General features: G+C 39.0%; 1 protein-coding gene across 2 annotated transcripts in view; it reads right to left on the reverse strand.

Moving 5' to 3' along the window:
• LOC108714928 (anoctamin-3) overlaps positions 1 to 13,944 on the reverse strand; it is a 120,911-nt gene extending 106,967 nt beyond the window's left edge. For both annotated transcript variants that reach the window (XM_041560859.1, XM_041560858.1), the window contains exon 1: positions 13,731 to 13,944. In XM_041560859.1, coding sequence (XP_041416793.1) covers positions 13,731 to 13,776 — 46 coding nt within the window. In that variant the 5' untranslated portion in view covers positions 13,777 to 13,944. The remainder of the gene's footprint in view (positions 1 to 13,730) is intronic.
• Between the last annotated feature and the right edge of the window lie 7,545 nt (positions 13,945 to 21,489).

The following is a 21,489-nucleotide window of genomic DNA, read 5'->3' on the forward strand; positions in this document are numbered from 1 at the left end:
GCTCTTAAGTACAGTAAGTGATTAAGTAGCAGAGAAGCTGCGAGTAGAACAATTTCAATGGAGCAAAGAAGTTGGCCAATTCCAGTTTATGAATTCTATGAAGAGAGAAAAGAACCCCAATTGCCTCTCACTCGTTCAGCGGTTCCTCGATTATTAGATTACCTATTAAGTGTTTTTGTGATTGTCAAATGGCAACCACTGACTAATTAAAATAAAGTGCTTAATTTTACCAAAAATAAATTATATTAATATATATAATTTATTTTTGGTAAAATTAAGCACTATATTTTAATTAGTCAGTGGTTGCCATTTGACAATCACAAAAACACTTAATAGGTAATCTAATAATCGAGGAACCGCTGAACGAGTGAGAGGCAATTGGGGTTCTTTTCTCTCTTCATAGAATTAATTGAAATTTACTGACTTAGGTCAGACCTCTGCCTCTGCCGTGGGACGAATTTAAGTTTATTTGGGATCACTTCGTTTTTGCAATTCCAGTTTATGGTTATGGCTGGAGTCAAATGACTTGATTTTTACCGGCAATGGTAAATCCCAACCATATCACTAAGGGGCTGAACAACAATAACAACATCAGCAACACATTTTATCACTATTTTTTAAGTCTTTCTGTGAAAAAAAGCAAATTTACACCAGATTCCAAAGGCACATTATAAAAATTAGGGATGCACCTAATCCAGGATTCAGACTTTTTCAACAGGATTCAGATTCAGCCGAATCCTTCTGCCCAACCGAACCAAATCCTAATTTGCGTATGCAAATTAGGGGTGGGGAGGAAAAGCGCAAGACTTTTTGTCACAAAACAAGGAAGTAAAAAAAGTTTTCCCCTTCCCACCCCTAATTTGCATATGCAAATTCGGATTCAGTTCGGTAATCGGGCGAATCTTTCGCGAAGGATTTAGTCAAATCCAAATTAGTGGATTCGGTGCATCCCTAATAAAAATGAATAGATAAAACTACATAGATAATTGTCTATATAAATATACACTGTATATATCTAGATCAGGAACCAACCAAATTTCAGCTGTGAATGTTGGAAGTAAAGGGAGGCTGAGTGGTTACATAATTATGAGAACTTTTAACACTCTTATAAGGAACAAAAGGACCCCATTGATTCTTCAGTACAGTGGTGTAACTTCTACTTAGCAGGCCCAGGTCCATGATGTGCACCCAGGTCCCACCCACCGGGTCCCCTTCCCTCCGGAAGCGACAAACAGATTCCTTACAGATTTGGCTGCCATGATACAGTGTTGTGTCTCCTGTGGGCCCCAGGGGGTGTGGGCCTGGGTGTAGTCACTCCCCCTGCCCCCCGGCAGTTACACTTCTGCTTCAGTAGGAGTGTAATAAAATAAATCCCCTTTGTGTTTTGAATAATCTCCAGTACCTTCACTGAGAGTGAACCCTACTCTTATTCTAAATGCTTTCTAGGGCTGTCGCCTTTTACCGATAGGCAGACTGGGCATGGGGTGGACCTTGTGATCTCAGGTGAGGAGGGGGTGAGTCAGGTGACTTGACACCAAGGGTGGGGCTATGACTTGGTGATCGTTGATTGGCTAATCACTGCTCCATTCAATATAAAAACCTGTCTGGATTTCCTAATTTGGAATTTCCCAAAAACCAGGCTGTCCATGTGAAAACTAGACAGCTGTCAACCCTACTGCTTTCACCTATACCCGAAGCTTGGCCAATAAATTAAGAGTCTGACGAACATTGGTTTTCATTATTTATTTTTTTATAGTTATAATAATTTGCCTTTTCCCTCTGAGTCTTTCCAGCTTTCGAATGGGCGTCGCTGACCCCATCTAAAAGCCTGTAAGACTACAAATGTATTGTTATTGCTAATTTGTATTTCTAGTAAGGTCCTCTCCTATTCATATTCCAGTCTCTTATTCAAATCAATGCATGGTTACTAGGGGAATTTGGACACTAGCAACCAGATGCAATAATAATGCAAATTAAAGAGCTACTGAATAAAAAGCTAAATAACTCAAAAATCTTAAATAATAAAAAATTAAAACAAATCGTATCACAACATTACTCTCTACATCACACTAAAAGTTAACTCAAAGGTGTCTATTCCCACCTACATAAGAGACCCACCACCTCCAACTTTAAAACCCAAACCCCACTCAAATATAAGCACAATTTGTATTTTTAATATTTTGCAGTTGTGGGAAAATGTCCCTATTTAAATCTTCCTACTAGTTATTTTGAATGGATCTTCTTCCCCTTGTCTCTTTCTGAAGTTTATTCCCTGACGGTCAACGGTCTTTCTGTCTGTTCTCTCTGTGGGGCAAATTTACTAAAGGGCGAAGTGCCTAACGCAAGCGTGAATGCGCCAGCGTAGCGCATTTTCGTTAATCGCTGATTCATTAATGGACACTGCTGTAAATTCACTAGTGTTACTTTGCACCCTTACGCCTGGCGAATTTGCGCAACGGACGTAACTACGCAAATTCACTGACGCGCGCATTTTTCTGAACGCTACCTTTTACGCCAGACTTCCTTCTCCACCTCAGACCAGGCGAAGCGCAATAGAGTAGATAGGGATTGCTTCAAAAAAATTTCTATGTCCCAAAAAACGCTGGTGTTTTTTCATTTTTTATGGGTGATAGGCTGAAAAAGATAAAAAAAAATTTTGGGGCTCCCCTCCTTCCCCCCTACATTTCCTAACTCATGGCAACTTAACTATACAGTGGGCACATGTGTAGGGCAAAATAATAATTTTATTTGCTGTTTTGAAGGTTTCCCAGGTTTGTGTAGTGTTGCTACATATTCCTCCATTGTAACTTCAATTTGTCGCCGTATGCAAATTAACCATCGCTTGCGTAACTCCGCTTTGCTTGGCGAATTAACGCTAGCGCAACCTTACGCTTCCCCTGAGTGCAACTTCGGATTTTAGTGAATTTGCGTAACGCTGGCGAAAATACGCCTGGCAAAGTGCGGCGAAGCGGACGCTGGCGCAACTACGAATCTTAGTGAATGTCCCACTGTGTCTTTGTGGCTCTGTCTTGCAAATGATGGATTAGCACAGTCCAAAACACAACTGAAATATAATTTCATATGGATAAACGACTATATTAGGGTTAATAAAAGAGGCATCTGTTAATTGTCAGCACCCGCAGCCAAGGCTTTGGCACCTACAGTGCACTTATTATTTTCAGCACTGCAGATGTTTATCCTCGGAATTCTGATGAGTGCTGATAAGCATTGCCTGCGATTAGATCAGTTACTTGGAGTTCTACCGAGAGAATGGTATGAATTAGCCTTTCCGTTCTCTACTCAATTGTTAATTAAATTGTACCAGACACACACAGTTCTCGTTTAAACGCCCGCAATGCTCATTCGACTGCGCGTCTTGTTCATATTTACTGAGAATGCAGCCAAAGCTGTAAGATAGAAATCTGACTGCATGGACATTATATTGAGATATTTAGAATGGGATGCCCCGTGCTGATAAAGTAAGTGCAAAGTATATAAAAGCAGCTGATGGATTTACTGTATATTGAATGTGAAGGGGAGAAATACATTATAGCAATGTGAACATTTTCTGGATTAAACCACATGCCGAACTTTCTCCATTACTAACTGCTGTAGCTATTATATATAAAATGCCTACACAAAATACGGAACACCGCATAATAGTGCTGAAATACGCACTGCCGCACTCCCTTTCAGTAGATTTAAAGAGCCAGCATACCCTCAAATTTTCATGCAGAACTAGAAAAGGGGCTGCAATCCCAATAAATAACATTTTGTCCAATGAAACAAAATGATAATTTAAAGGGATCCTGTCATCGGAAAACATGTTTTTTTTTCCAAAAAAAATTCAAAATGAATCAGTTAATAGTGCTGCTCCAGCAGAATTCTGCACTGAAATCCATTTCTCAAAAGAGCAAACAGATTTTTTTATATTCAATTTTGAAATCTGACACGGGGCTAGACATATTGTCAATTTCCCAGCTGCCCCTGGTCATGTGACTTGTGCCTGCACTTTAGGAGAGAAATGCTTTCTGGCAGGCTGCTGTTTTTCCTTCTCAATGTAACTGAATGTGTCTCAGTGGGACATGGGTTTTTACTATTGAGTGTTGTTCTTAGATCTACCAGGCAGCTGTTATCTTGTGTTAGGGAGCTGCTATCTGGTTACCTTCCCATTGTTCTTTTGTTTGGCTGCTGGGGGGGAAAAGGGAGGGGGTGATATCACTCCAACTTGCAGTACAGCAGTAAAGAGTGATTGAAGTTTATCAGAGCACAAGTCACATGACTTGGGGCAGCTGGGAAACTGACAATATGTCTAGCCCCATGTCAGATTTCAAAATTGAATATAAAAAAATCTGTTTGCTCTTTTGAGAAATGGATTTCAGTGCAGAATTCTACTGGAGCAGCACTATTAACTGATTCATTTTGAATTTTTTTTCCCATGACAGTATCCCTTTTTTAACCGCAATTGCAATTGAACTTGAATTGAAGCATCCCTTTCTGCACTCCTGGTTCTATCAGTTGAAACAATGAAGCAGAAGTCACCCTTACATGTAGCTTCTAATTTGCATATGCAAATTAGGATTCAGATTCAGTTCGGCCGGGCAGAATCCGAATCCTGCTGAAAAAGGCAGAATCCTGGATTCGGTGCTTCCCTATGGAGCTTGGGTTGCTTCCTATTATGGAAAAAACACTGGGGCTCATCCAGGTCTGGACTGAGAGTCAAAATAGGCCCTGCCATTCCAAGTACACAGAAGCCCAAACAGCCCCCTACCAGCCCACTATATGGTAACTTCCTATGGAACCATAAAGCAGTAGCCCCTCCGGCATTTGCCAGAACCCACAGATTGCCAGTCTGGGCCTGGGCTCATCTATAAAGACAGGGCACATTTTCGCATGAACAGTAACCCATAGCAACCAATCAATCTGTTTTTTTTAAGGCACCTGCAGGTGGAACAATATAAGCAAATATTTAATAGGTTGCTATTGGTTACTGCCCAGGTGCAAATGTGCCCAATGTTTATTACTAGTGATGAGCAAAATGTTTCCCCAAGTTTCACTACGAAAATGACGTCCATAGATTATAATGCAGTGATCCCCAACCAGTAGCTCCTGAGCAACATGTTCCCAACTCCTTTTACTTCTGAATGTTGCTCATGGGTTCAAAAGGTTGGGGATCCCTGATATAATGGGAGAAAAAAAATTGTCACAAGTCAAAAAAAAAATGTTGTCGCCCATAGACTTCAATGCTTTTTTTGGCAAATTGGGAAACGGGTCAGATGTGCCCATCACTATTTATAACTCAGCCCCACTGTATCATGCAACCCCATACAAAGAGCTCTACATGATTTGCCATAAATGTTCTGAGCACAGTTAGTAAAGTCCAGCTTCTTGTATAGTTACATAGTTACACAGTTACATAGTTACATAGTTACATAGTTACATAGTTACATAGTTACATAGTTACATAGTTACATAGTTACATAGTTACATAGTTACATAGTTAAATTGGGTTGAAAAAAGACAAAGTCCATCAAGTCCAACCCCTCCAAATGAAAACCCAGCCCCATACACACACCCCTCCCTACTGTCACATAAATGATATATACCCATATCTATACTAACTATAGAGTTTAGTATCACAATAGCCTTTGTATTATGTCTGTCCAAGAAATCATCCAAGTCCCTCTTATAGTCATTAACTGAATCAGCATCACAACATCACCCGGCAGTGCATTCCCCAACCTCACTGTCCTCACTGTGATGAACCCCCTACTCTGTTCCTTTAAATGAAACTTCTTTTCCTCTAGTCTGAAGGGGAGGCCTCTGGTACGTGATTCTCTTTATGGGTAAAAAGGCCCCCTGCTATTTGTCTATAATGTCCTCTAATGTACTTGTAAAGTCTAATCATGTCCCCTCACAAGCGCCTTTTTTCCAGAGAAAACAACCCCAACCTTGACAGTCTCCCCTCATAATTTAACTCTTCCCTCCCTCTAACCAGTTTAGTTGCACTTAGTCTCTGCACTCTCTCCAGCTCATTTATATCCCTCTTAAGGACTGGAGTCCAAAACTGCCCCCATACTCCAGATGAGGCCTCACCAGGGACCTATAAAGAGACACAATTATGTTTCATCCCTTGAGTTAATGCCCTTTTTTATACAAGAACTTTATTTGCTTTAGTAGCCACAGAATGACACTGCCCAGAATTAGACAACTTGTTATCTACAAAAACCCCTAGATCCTTTTCATTTAAGGAAACTCCCAACACACTGCCATTTAGTGTATAACTTGCATTTATATTATTTTTGTCAAAGTGCATAACCTGCATTTATCAACATTGAACCTCATTTTCCAGTTTGCTGCCCAGTTTTCCAGTTTAGACAAATCACTGTGCAAAGTGGCAGCATCCTGCATGGAACCTATAGTTCTGCACAATTTAGTCTCATCTGCAGAAATAGAAACAGTACTTTCAATGGCACCTCCAGGTCATTAATAAACAAGTTGAAAAGCAAGGGACCTAGTACAGAGCCCTGCGGTACTCCACTAATAACACTGGTCCAATTAGAAAATGATTTCATTTGTTCACTGTAGTCTAACCCAATGTAAGATGGGCAATTCCTGCTTTATAAGCCAATATTCATTATCTCTTTATCACTAACCCTCCATCAAGAAGAGAAGAGGTGTTCAATGTCCTCATTACTATTCACTTGGTATCGAATGACCAGATACATGTAGAGCAAAGTGATCATCACTCAGTATGGTCTAATATACAGAAGGAGGTTAAGCGTAACCATACACAGGCAAACCTTCCCTCGGTTCTATCAAACGCTTACGGTTACACATTGTTCAAAAGGTAATGCTCTTGGGTTACCTGTTGAGGCAAACCTGGGAACCTCTGCTGTGGCTTAGGGTTACACTAGGAAAGTTCAGTGGCTCCCATAACACAGTCAATCTCCCTTGTAAGGGTCCTACAGCTATGAGTCTACCATCAAAAACTATATGCACAAAGCAAGAATAATGGCTTAAAAGAGAAGGAGTTCTATATAAAAACTCCACTTTAGGAGCCTCCACCTCAGTACTTTCTGTTGTACCACAAAAGTCAACATATAAAACGCAGATATTTGAATTATAATGTGAAAAAAGAATTACAAAATGAATTAATTTCTCCAGAGCCTTTACTATTTGCACCTGATTAAACATCAATGACTGAAACCAATGAATCAGCAGATCACATGGGGATGAGCCAGAGGACATTGAGAATGTTTGGGGAGGTATGGGAAGTATGACGAAGAGTCATAAAAATTATTAAAATTAATTTTTTTTAACCATTTGAAGGGTATGCCACATTTGTTTGAGGGTGGGCTCATGTCTAAGGCATAAGAGGATCTCTTTTGTCTTTATTTTGCTTCCTTGGACATTTTTACTAATAAGTGGCCACTTCAAGCATTTGCACCAACATCTCTAATAAATATATGACCTATATGTACCTAAGCGTAAGAGTACAAACAAAGTTTCACTAGGTAGAAACGAATGTTAGTGAAAGCTCGCTAGCAAATGCTCGCGCTGACAAATTTACGCTACAAAACTTTCGGCTGAAGAGACGCAACTTGGCATTTTAGTGAATTAGCATAATGGTAGTGAATTTGAGCCTGACAATGTGGTGCAAAGTGTGTTGAAGAGTGAATTTTAGTGAATTTGCCCCAGGGTCTTTGAAACTGGTTTTAATTCGATAATCCAATAAATTCAAAGTTTTCTGGGAATTTTTGAAAAAGTTGCAAGATTCGAATGGCTTCTCAGTTTTTGTGGAGCACAGACAATTGTTGCACTCTTCCGTATGATAATTGCTCCAGGTTTATCATTATTTTCATTGTCCAGTTTGTACCCATGAATGTGTGTAAATATCTTCCCCCCAGTTCTCGTTCAGATCTCACCATCCAAGATACATTATATTATATCTTCCCATTTCTACTCACAGCCCCAACAAGCAGCCAATCTAAACCTGTGAAATTTAGGAGGAAAGATGAGGTTTCTTTCTCAAATCCCACAGGCATTAGCAGAAGCTTCTGTCTCAGTTTCATCCCTTTGTTTCTCCAGGTCTGTGACAGATGTGAATACTAAGAACTGCCTCTCGGGGCTGACACTTGATTCTTGACACAGTGAAGGTGAAAATATGTCCTATTTTTAAGATGGATTTAAATAAATTCTATATTTCTATAAATGTCCAGTGAAATTGGCACAAACTTTATGGATACATTATTTTTAGATTTTTTTTGAATCTGTATTTGTGTTTAAATTTGTATGCTTAAAGGGGAACTCCGGCTTCCAAACCAACATTTGATAAAGAGGCCACATAACAGAGAAACCCCTAATATACCCATCACAGTTACCTGTTTCTTCAAAAAGTCTGAATAAATGGCATTTTCTATACTGAATTCCAGCTGTTTAACAATTCTTCTCTTTCTGCATCATTTGAAATCCTGGCAGGGAAGGAGGGACTAAACACTGATGTTACAAATTGTAACAACTTCTCCACATCTTACAGCAGCATGCAGGAACTACATAACCCACAATGCATTGCACTGGGATGTTCCTTTCCTTATTGGAATCACATGCACAAGGAATTGTGGGGTTTGGAGAATGCAGGCTGAGGACAGATGGCTGTTGATACAAAGTAACAGTAGTCAGACAGCTCAGCAAAGTAGTCAGACAGATCAGCAGGAGAGCAGGGGGCTGGGCTTAGGGAACTGTCACAAACCATTAAAATCATGAAAAGTCTGCATATTTTTTAATTGATGTATATTGCAAAGTTGCTTGAAATTATGTTTACTTTTCAAAAACCATAAGTTGTGTATTTGTGCAGTTCAATTACACATGGAAAACAATACACCATTGAGATTTGTACCAAAACAAAAAACGTTATTATAGATGCATATCTCGCAACATTTGAAAAATGGAAATAGGGACAAAAATATCTGCCGCTCGTACCAAAATGTGGCAGGTTATAAAACGTTTCAACACAATTCTGGGGGGTTAGGGCCATGTTTTATGTTTTCTAACAGTTTTGCCAATGTAGGTGAAATTGCCCTTTAAGTTGTGACTTGGGAGAGAGCTCGGGATAACTGTGACTCAGTTCACCCAAGAGACTTGTTTATCTTAATAGTTACCGTTGTATCAAAATGCAGGAGTTTTGTGGGCTCTCTGCTCAAAAAAAACCCTCTTATTTAATTAAGTTTCAGAAATGTTGTCTCTTTTTTTTGGAGTTATTGCAGGAGATCAAAGAAAAACTTGGGAAATTTCAGTAAGAAATCCGGGACTGCGGGCTGAGCTGTCACAATTGGGACTGTCCCGCACAAAAATCGGGACAGTTGGGAGGTATTTAGATTCAAGAGAATTTACCACTTAGAATGCAGATTTCCAGCATCTTGATGTCATCTTACATATAGAGATTATTGTGTCATTTTGGCTTCATTATATGACACTGGAGTCAGACATGGGGATAAAGGACAGACTTGTTCATTGCTGGGAAACTGGGCTGAAAGCTTCCACTTAAAGTTGCAGAAACAGAACATGGAGCCAGATTGATACACAGATCTACTGGGATTCTCATTGGAAGGTCATTAGGCATTACGATGCAGCTGCAAGAATAAGGTAAGTGTAGGGGTGAGATGGAAGGGGGTTGTGGCTGGGTAGGAGGGGCTTGGGGTGGGGTTAAGTCCAGTACTGAATAAGGAGTAACTAGTAGTAGGTGATGGGCGAATTGGTCCTGTTTCACCAAAAGAAATTTTCGAATTTCCCGCAAAATTCATGAAACTGCAAAATATTTGCGAAACACATCAAAGTCAATTGGACAATTATTGTATGTGCGCCTATTTTGGCCAAATGCATTAAAGTCAATGGGCGTCTGAATAATTTTGATGAGCGACAATTCATTGACAGCGAAACGCGGAAATTCTGCTGAATTTATTCGCCCGTCACCAACAGCCACCCTTTACCGGTCTTAATCTATAACTTGTATAATAAAAAATATTGTAGGCTCTTGGGCTTCTGCTGTCTGTATTCCCCCTGCATTAGACTGAACATGACTAATTAAGGGACAGAAGCTTAATTAATAGAACAGATATTATAGTAACATTATACACATATACATATTTCAAGAGAAGGCAAGGGATTTGATACTGGAACCGCATTTGTCTGGGATAACTATAAAAAGTAGTTTTTTTTTACCGCCATTGGAGATTTTATGCATTTATGTAAATTCACAGCTCTGACCGCTTTTCCCCTCGGATTTCATAATTAGACAGTAAAAGATCATTTGCATGAAAGCAAGGGTAATCTGCATCTAATCAAGTATTCAGCTTCCCATAGTGCTAGAGTCACATCATTGTGCTGAATTATTGCTGCACCAGCACAAATGACTGGCACAGGTGCTTGTTATAGAACATGACATGCCCTGGGCTGGTACAAATAACTTAAAACAATAGAGATATGGGGGGAAATTCACTAAATGGCGAATTTTCGCATCGGATGGCTTCGCCATTAGTGATGGGCGAATAAATTCTCCAGGTGCAAATTCGGGGCGAATTTCCGTGTTTAGCCCTGACCACAAATGTTTTTTGGGGTTGGGGATAGGGGGCAGGATCTGGGGTGGGAGGGAATCAGAACAGTTTGCTGTACGGGGTCACTTCATTTCTGATGGCAGCCCTGAGTGCAGTACAGTAAGGTTAAAGGGATACTGTCATGGGAAAAAATATTTTTTCAAAATGAATCAGTTAATAGTGCTGCTCCAGCAGAATTCTGCACAGAAATCCATTTCTCAAAAGAGCAAACAGATTTTTTTATATTCAATTTTGAAATCTGACATTGGGCTAGACATATTGTCAATTTCCCAGCTGCCCCCAGTCATGTGACTTGTGCTCAGATAAACTTCAGTCACTCTTTACTGCTGTACTGCAAGTTGGAGTGATATCACCCCCCTTCCTTTTTCCCCCCAGCAGCCAAACAAAAGAACAATGGGAAGGTAACCAGATAACAGCTCCCTAACACAAGATAACAGCTGCCTGGTAGATCTAAGAACAACACTCAATAGTAAAAGCCAAGTCCAACTGAAACTGATTCAGTTACATTAAGTAGGAGAAAAACAGCCTGCCAGAAAGTAATTACATCCTAAAGTGCAGGCACAAGTCACATGACTGGGGCAGCTGGGAAATTGACAATATGTCTAGCCCCATGTCAGATTTCAAAATTGAATATAAAAAAACCTGTTTGCTCTTTTGAGAAATGGATTTCAGTGCAGAATTCTGCTGGAGCAGCACTATTAACTGATGCGTTTTGAAAAAAACATGTTTTCCGATGACAGGATCCCTTTAAGTGTCCCTTTAAGGCAGTGTATGGAATTTAACAAGGTAACATCTCTTCAGTATTAAAACTAGAGGGCACAGTTGCAGCAAGTAGAACCTAACTGGTACTGTAACTTATAAAACAGACTAAATAAATTCACAGAACAACCTTCCAGCAAATATGTTGGGGATCAATACAGGGGAGGAGTTTGAGGATATTCAAAGTTATAGTAATGGTTTAACTGCTTGTTTGCCATTGAATATAAATTCTATGTTGTTGGTTGTCAGGGACCTGACTGATGGTGCTGTAGAATTTACATTTAGTGATGGGTGAATTTGCGCGGTTTTGCTTTGCCCAAAAATTCACGAATTTCCCGCAAAATTCGCGAAACCATGAAAAATTCGCAAAACGTCTAGTTTCTGACACCGGCGTCTATTTTTTTACCACGGCATTTTTTTTTGACGCGGCAAATTTTCGCGCCCTTTTCGCGAATTTATTTGCCGGCGGTGAATCCCGCCTGGCGAATAAATTCACCCATCACTTTTTACATTACATTACATTAATTAAATTTCCAAGTTACTTTTTAAACCATGTTGTACTGCTGGTTTACTGGTAAAACTCAGCATTAGTGATGGGCGAATTTCTCCCGTTTTGTTTCGCCCAAATATTCACAAATTTTCTGCGAAATTTTGACACCTGCATCAATTCGCGGCAATTGTGATGCTCGGGTCAATATTCACGTCCGAATCGTGTTGACGCCCAAAGTTTTGGCGCAAGCGACTTTTCCATCGCATGTCTAAAATTGTTTGACGCCGACGAATTTTCGCGACAGTTTTGTACATTTATTTGCTCGCGCTGAAATGCGGAAATTTGCTGCAAATTTGCATCTGGTGAATTTATTCGCCCATTACTACTCTGCATGGCAAGATCAAAGTACCCTGGCAGGGAAGGAGTTAAATGAAAGTTAAATTCCTTGCACAATGTGTGAAAAGAGAGCAAGCTCATGGATCAATACAAAAGATACCTTTAGTAACATGAGGGGGGGGAGAATTAAAGCAACTGTATGGGCTTAACTCTTTCCCCACCGTAGGAAAGAAAGACAGGCAGTCCCCAGGTTATGTATGAGATCTGTAGGTTTTGTTCTTAAATTGAATTTGTATGTAAGTTGGAACAGGTACATTTACTTACTAAATGCAACTTACACATTCATTTGTCATAACATAGTCTTTATTTTCACCTTTCTGTGCTCTGCAGTAGATAACACACAGCAAAGGCAGATGATTTATTAAAGGGGAACTATAGCGAAAATGAAAATTTAATATTAGCTTCATCATACTGAAATAAGAAACTTTCTAAATACAATTAATTCTGAAATAATCAAGTTTATCTTCACTATTCCTCTCTCAGCATCTGTTTCTCTTCATTCTCTCTTCATGCGGCAGTTGGGTGTCAGATATTCACTGACAGTTAGATCCAATATATCTTATAGGGGGGCTCCTTTTGCCTAGAAGATGTATTAGAGCTCACTATATTAAACTCACCAGACATCATGTCTCTCTACATGCAGAATTTGTGCAAAAGGCAGTTATTTTGTTAGATTTTTGTTTGTACTGGAATCAGTTATTTGAGTGAGATCTAATACATCTTCTAGGCAAAAGGAGCCCCCCTATAAGATATATTGGATCTAACTGTCAGTGAATATCTGACACCCAACTGCTGCATGAAGACTTAATGAAGAGAAACAGATACTGAGAGAGGAATAGTGAAAATAAACTTGATTATTTCAGAAACAATGCAGAATATTTAATTGATTGTATTTACAAAGTTTCTTATTTCAGTATGATGAAGCTTATATTACATTTTCATTTTCGTGCTAGTTCCCCTTTTAAAGCTAAATGCTAATAAAGGCCAAGCCAACCACAGTATGTTACTGTAACAGCCTCTGTTTGTCAGTACTGTATGAGTTGTATGTAACTCGAGGACTCCCTGTACTAGAATTTACATTTCCAGGTTACCCCAGGAAACACGTGGCGCAGCATTCGGAAAAAAAAAAGAGTGCCAGCAGGGAAAGGGTTAATGATGCCAGCACCATTATAATATTTGTTTAACTCGTAGATCCCCCAGTTTGTTCCTTTATCAAGGAAAAAAAAAGAAGCAAGAATATTACTGCCTTGCAACTCAGGGGTTAACATCGCCTGAACTGTGGATCCGCAGGAGTCGGGACGCGGAAGCAAGTTGCACGAGTTGAGAGCGAGATTCTATTGCGGCATCCGTTGCAGTGAAGTTTGACTGTATAATTGGGTAAGTGCAGGTGGAAGCTCAGGACACAAGCCCCCCTCCCGGGACACACACTGCTGCACGGGGACCCCCTGCACAAAGCACACAATCCTACTGACCTTTATGCTGCATAAAGCACTGAATCGACCCCGAGTGGTGAACCATCTTCTCCCACTGATGCTCTCGGCGGTGCCCCAATACAAATGAATGAAACCAAATTTAGGAAAATGAGAATGAGGGAGCGAAATGTGAAGATCCTGGGCTGCCGTTACTTATAGAATCCAGAGAGCTCGGGAATACGACTCCTGCTCTAGCAAAGCACTTAGCCTCAAAGACTCTACTCCCATATGTTGTCATAGAAACCATAGAGGGAGGTCCAGCGTCAGACTCCCCTTAGTGGCTGCTTGAAGGATCATTCTCGGCAATGCTGTTTTTATTGTGTTTTTATCCCCTTTCTCCGCATGCTGCAGAATAGACTGAGGCTTTAAACCAGCAGAGACAAACGAGAGATATCCCCCATCCAATTCACTTTCAACTTTCCTAAGTTTAAGGGGGTTTTTTACTAAACGCCGAATGCAATTTTTTTGTAATAGATTATTTATCAAAGTCTGATTTTATCGCAACATTTTCTGCTACAAACTCCAGTCAAATCTGCTCAGTTTTTTAAGCTTATTTATTATTACAGTTTCCCGAAAATGTGGTTTGCCAGAAAAAATCCCCAAAAATTTGTGATTTTTTTTTGTATAAGATCGGACTTTTAGGGGTTATTTATCAAAGCCTGATTTTATCTCAACATTTTCTGCTACAAACTCCGGTCAAATCTCGTCATTTTTCTTACGCTTATTTATTATTAAAGTTTCCCGAAAATGTTGTTTGCCGGAAAAAAATCCCCAAAAATTTGTGATTTTTTAGTATAAAATCTGACTTTTAGGGGGTTATTTATCAAAGCCTGATTTTATCTCAACATTTTCTGCTACAAATTCCGATCAAATCTGTTCAGGTTTTTTACGCTTATTTATCATTACAGTTTCCTAAAAATGTCGTTTGCCGGTAAAAATCCCTCAAAATTTGTGATTTTTTTGTAGAAGATTGGACTTTTTGGGGGTTATTTATCAAAGTCTGATTTTATCTCAACATTTTCTGCTACAAACTCCGGTCAAATCTGCTCAGGTTTTTTACGCTTATTTATTATTACAGTTTACCGAAAATGTGGTTTGCCGGAAAAAATCACAAAAAATTTTTGATTTTTTTGTATTAAAATTGGACATTTAGGGGGTTATTTATCAAAGCCCGATTTTATCTCAACATTTTCTGCTACAAACTCCGCTCTGGTTTTTTAAACTTATTTATTATTACATTTTCCCGAAAATTTGCTTTGCAGGAAAAAATTGATTTGCATGATTTTTTTAAAATTTTTTACCCGAAAACTCAGATTTCTTATGCATTTTTGCCCAAAAACTCAGAAAACTTAGGGGTATTGCATGAAAACCCAGCGCACATCAAAACAATCTTTCGGACTTCTCCCATTGACTTATATGCAACCTTGACAGGTCTGAGATGTTGGATTTTCTGATTCCAACTTTTCCATCCTCGGGGTTTAAAAAATTCCGAAAAATTTGTGATTTTTTAAAAGTCAGACAAATTTTTTGTGATTTTTGCATAGTAAATAACCCCTTAAAGTACCAGTAACATAAATTTTTTTAAGAAATGTGTTAGTATACATAGAAAAAAAAAACTCCAAGACAAATTAAACTTTAAAATTGCAAAGTCTTTATTAAGAAATAACTTACTAATACTCTGCTTCTGCTCCTCTTCAGAAAAGGCAATGCGGCGATGATCCATTGCGCAGCACTCGATTACTCCTCCCTGGCTATCTCCTATAAGGAAGGCAGGGAGGAGAAATTGAGCACCGCACGATGGATGGCCCAATCACTTTCTAAAAAGGAGCGCAAGCGGTGTTTTGGAAAGTTATTTCTTCATAAAGACTTTGTGAGTTTAAAGTTTAATTTGACTTTTTTTTTTTCGATGTATACTAACGAATATTTTTTTTAAAAAAATTGATGTTACTGGTCCCTTAGGGGCAGATTTATCAAGGGTCGAAGTGAATTTGAGGGAATTTTCAAAGTAAAAAAATTAGAAATTCGAAGTAATTTTTTGGATACTTCGAACATCGGATAGTACGACTTCGAATTCGATTTGAAGTAAAATTGGTTGAATATTCGACCATTCAATAATCGAAGTACTGTCTCTTTAAAAAAAACTTCGACTTCAATACTTCGCCAAATTAAACCTGCTGAAGTGCTATGTTAGCCTATGGGGACCTTCTAGAGCATTTTTCTAAGTTTTTGGAAGTCAAAGTAAAATCGATCGATCGATCGCTGAAATCCTTCGAACCGTTCGATTTTACTTTGACCGCAGGATACCAAAATTCGATGAAAAAAACGTCGACTTCGATATTCGAAGTCAAAGTATTTCAATTCGATGGTCGAATTTCGAAGTATTTTTAACTTTGAAATTCGACCCTCGATAAATCTGCCCCTTAATGTTAACTTAAAGGTGAACTCACCCTCTTTAACATAATATATAAAGTATTGCAGATGACTTACATAGTCAGATATTTTCATTGCAAGATAATCACACATTTTATCAAGTGTATATATATATATATACAGTATATGTAACAGACATGTCCCTAGCAGTGCTCTATAAATCATTTTTCGATGCAGTGAGATCTTGTCTTTTTACTGCTTTGCTTGCAATATATTTATATGACCCACTGAAGGTCATGAGTAGTTAACACATAAACAGAGGCAGCCATTATTGCAAGTACAGTAACCACTAAATCAATTCCGACTGCCATATTTAGATCTTAACAAGCACATGCCAGTGATAGGCTAATTCAGGGCACCAATGATAGTCGCACCTTATGTTCCGATTATTTTGGGACCACCTTAGGAATACATCAAATCCTCTTTTTTTTGTGTGACTTTTTATTAAATGTATAAATGTTGTTTTACATTGAGTGAGGCTGAATTACAAACATTAATAATGCAAAATAAAGAATATCGCAGGTAATTAACAATCAGTAGGTACATGGTAATCCCAATGTGCCTGAACAACTAATCTGCCCGAACTGCCTTCCCACCGACTAAAATGTAAACTGCCGGCGGGATGGCACTTAGATGCAAAGATCCGCTCGTTTGGCAACATCGCCAAACGAGCGGATCTTTCCCCGATATGACAATAACGAGCATGGCTATATCGGGGATAATCTGATTGTTCGGCCATATGGCCGAACGATCCGATTACGATGTGCCGTGGGCTCGGTCGGGTCAAAATCAAACCTGACCGATCGACCAAACAACCGATCTCCGCCGGACGAAAGATGTCGGCACTCGCCACACACGATCCTCGATCCGTACGATAGGATCTGTGTGTCTATGGCCACCTTTAGAGCGCTTTGTTTATTGAAGTCGCCCGAAGTTTCCTCGTGAGTGCCATCCCACTGGCGATTTACATTCTAGCCGGCGGGAAGGCAGGTGAAGGCAGTTCGGGGAGATTAGTCATCCCGAAGAAGAGGAGATTTGACGCCCGGATGACTAATCTCCCGAATCTGACTGTCTCTGCCCTAAGAGATGTTGCATCTCTTTTCCTTTTCTCAGTGAAGTCAGTAATAGGAAGAGGTTATTCAAGCTATTGTTATTCAAACTATTGTTTATGATACACTTTATTACAATTGTTCCTAAGGGAAGTTGTTTTCTCCCAATAGACTCATAACGTCTGCCCTGCTAACCTACCCGCCTTACAATGACCTGTCCTTTGTAACCTTCAGAAAAGGAATCAATAAATAGAAACTCAGCAACTGACAGATCTCTCTATAACATATTCTGTTTTTCATTCTATCTATATCCATACGTACTGGATAAATAAGTACATACTAGTGATGGGCGAATTTATTCGCCAGGCGCAAATTCGCGGCGAATTTGCGCGATTCGCTGCCAGCGTATAAATTTGCGAAACGCCCGCGAAAATTCGCGGCAAAAATTCGCTGGCATCAAAAAACAATTTTCTGAAAAAAAATTTTTCGGCGAAGCGAAACGGCGCAAATTCGCCCATCACTAGTACATACACAAAACAAAGGGTTTCCGTTTCCTGTTTCAACAGTTTTCAACGCTTAAAGCGTAATAATACTGTTTTTCTCAAAAGCTAGTTCTCAAGATAGTTATAATCAGATACCTGAGTTATCTAGGTCTACACAAATGCCATAAATGTTTTTAGCCATCAGTCTCCAAAAGATGGAACAATTCTTAAAAGGGTCAAAATGAACCTATGGAAATGTATTAGTTTATTGACTATAACTTTCATATTATTAAGAGGATAGTGGGTAGGCTCCTTCCAGTGTTTTAAAATATTTATAGGACATCATTAATATTGATCCTTTTCAGTATTATACATGTAAACATGCAGAAATCAAAACCTACTGTTTTGCCACAGTAGGTGCCATTAAATACATCTAAATGAGATGCATACTGCATTGCCTAAACTTTAACTGTTTTAACCTATTAAAGAGTTTATGTTATATTTTTAGGAGGAATTTCAAAGTACTTATATGCAAGCTGCATAATTTCATGTACTTTGATCCGCTACCCGACCCGGACCTGCAACTGCCTTATCAGCAATAGTGATGGGCAAATTTATTTGCCAGGCGCGAATTTGCTGAGAATTACAGCGATTCACCGCCAGCAAATAAATTCACGAAAATTTGTTTATTTTCTCAAAAATGAGATGCCGGCGCTGTTTCGTTAATTTTTCACCGTTTCGCAAATTTGTTGCCGTTTCGCAAATTTTTCGCCGTTTCGTAAATTTTTCGTGGGCGAAACGCCCCAAATTCACCCATCACTAATCAGCAACCTGACCCGCAACCTACTGACCACCATTAAACAGGAAGTGATGCTGCTTCAACTTGGAAGTGATAACATCAAAAGTGGGCAGGGAAATTGTAAAATTTAAAAGGACTGAAATATAGACAATATATTATAAGATAAGAAATTTAGATGAGACCCGCAATCCGCAGACCCGTGAACCACATCTATGCCCGCACCTGAAAATCCTTCCCTCGTTCCACAGGGTACCTGCTTTTATTGCGGGTAACCCACAGGTACCCGATCCACTGCAGGAATCGAACTGGATCTTTTAATTTCAGACATTTCTGAAGGCCTAACCTTTAATCAGTGCTCCCTTAGGTCATAACCAATATATCCACTTTTAGGCACGCAATCACGAATTTCTTGGTGACAATGAAGAATTCCAAAGTATCTATGTAGTATCTATGACTATGTGTGGCTGCACTAATGTAAAATAAAGCTTTTTGGAGATCTTCATCGCCTCCAGGAAGTTCGGGAGTGTGTGCCTAAAAGTGGATTTTTTGTCGGACAATTTCTCCCCTTGCTACAGGTTCGGGGTGTAACACCTGAACCACCTTTGGAGAGCGATGAGTGACCCTGTATTTAAAAACTGTGTATGATTAGTGATGGGCGAATTTATTCGGCAGGCGCGAATTTGCAGCAAATTTGCGTGATTCGCCTCCAGCGAATAAATTTGCGAAACACCCGCGAAAATTTGCCAATGCCAAAAACTAGACGCCGACGCCGTTTCGCGAATTTTTCGCTGTTTCGAGAAATTTGCGTTTTTTTTGGCGAAGCGAAACAGCGCAAATTCGCCAATCACTATGTATGATATTAAACCAGCAGCAGGTTCGGAGCTAAAGCATCCAAACCACAACATAAAATGTGTGAGTGTCTGAATGGGAAATGTGTTTGAGCAATTTAAGGGTTATATAAATAGCTAAAGAGACGAATAACTAAAACAAGAAATAAAAGCATAGAAGCACTTAAAGGAATTAACGATTGAGCAGTAAATTGTACAGAAAAACATTATTGTAATAATCAAGCAGTCACAATTTCAAAAATATCGAGATAACAAATACATTTGAACCTCCAAATTTTACCCTTATTGATCTTTAAACTATGCTCCAAGTTTATATACTGTAAGAGATAATTGATCCAAAATGTCACCTTCAGACTGGGCCTTCCTTTAGGGAAATGTCGACTAAACCAAACACAACGTATTTGGCAGTGCAAAAGGAAGTTTGGGGCAGGTATGCACTTAGGGGCCGATTCACTAAGGGTTGAATATCGAGTGTTAATTAACCCTCGATATTCGACTAGGAATTAAAATCCTTCGACTTCGAATATCGAAGTCGAAGGATTTAGCGCAGATAGTTCTATCGAACGATCGAAGGATAATTCCTTCGATCGAACAATAAAATCCTTCGAATCGAAGGATTTTAATCCAATGATCGAAGGAATATTCTTCGATCAAAAAAAGTTAGCCAAGCCTATGTGGACCTTCCCCATAGGCTAACATTGACTTCGGTAGCTTTTAGATGGCGAACTAGGGGGTTGAAGTTTTTTTAAAAGAGACAGTACTTCGACTATCGAATGGTCGAATAGTCGAACGATTTTTACTTCGAATCCTTCAATTCGAATTCGTAGTTGTAGTCGAAGTAGCCCATTCGATGGTGGAAGTAGCCCAAAAAAAACTTCGAAATTCGAAGTTTTTTACCTTCGAATCCTTCACTCGAAGTTAGTGAATCGGCCCCTGTATGTCATCCACATTTGATGATTTTATTATCAGTGTACATTTGCATTTTTGTGCCTATGTGAGATGCATTTTATTTGAAGGTATCTATCCATAGAACATGGACAGAACTAGGGGGTGGACCTTAACCTGGGAAGGATTATGGGCCTATAGTAGATTGAGATGACTACAGATTTGTTTTCAGCATTGTTGATTAGGTGCAAGGATATACTGTACCACCATTCTACTTCTTGAAGAGCAAGAAAAGCCCTTTTTGGCACAAACTGGAACTGTGCTGTCTAGCTGTCCTTTAGATTTCCCATTTGGGAAGCAGTACATAATAGTAACAATTCATTTCAAGTAAGGAAAAAAATATGTGTTTCTAATAAAGTTCTGGGCAACTACAACACAGCTGCAGGTGTTTAATTCAATGAAAGGGGGCCTAATGGAAGGAGAACCACAATGATGGACAGAAAAACATAAGAAAGCCAGAGTAGAGTTCATAAAACATGCTGAACATGTGAAAATCCTCCTGCAAGAATGTCCTCTAGGCAGATACAGTAAGAAAAAATTAGAGCTTTTTTGTGAAGCACATCTATTGGTTTAAAGGAAAAAAATGAGGGACGCCATTTCTATAGTCAAACATGAAGGGTCATTGATGTGTTGAGGATGCATTGTTGCCCTTAAAACTGGGTGCCTTGAGTCTTTGCATGGTATCATGAAATCTGGAAATAACCAAAGGATTTTTGAATGCATTATTGAATATTCTAATAGGACAATAATCTAAAACACACTTCAAAAACACCAAGGAATGGGAATTGCTAGACAATTGCCAGCAATAAATCCAGATCTAAATCAGAGCAAAATCTCACAAATCACCCCAGTCTAAGGGGATTATTTACTAAACTCCGAATGCCAACAATTTAAAAAAAATTGTGTTTTTTTTGTATAAAATCCAAATTTTTAGTGGAAAACAAAATCACAAATTTTTGGAATTATTTTACACCCCCAGGATGGATAAAAAGTCAGAATCTGAAAATCCGGCATCTCAGACCTGCCGAGGTGGCATATAAGTCAATTGGAGAAATCCCAAAGATTTTTTGTGGTCTGTACTTTGGTTTCATGCAATAATCCGAAAAAAATCTGAGTTTTTGGGTGGAAAGTTTTTTTGGTTTTCGGGCAAAAATCTGAGTTTTCGAGTGGAAATTTGTATTTTTCAAATTTTTTTAAGTTTTTTTC

This window comes from Xenopus laevis, chromosome 4S (genome assembly GCF_017654675.1).
Source record: "Xenopus laevis strain J_2021 chromosome 4S, Xenopus_laevis_v10.1, whole genome shotgun sequence".
Classification (NCBI taxonomy): Eukaryota; Metazoa; Chordata; class Amphibia; order Anura; family Pipidae; genus Xenopus; species Xenopus laevis.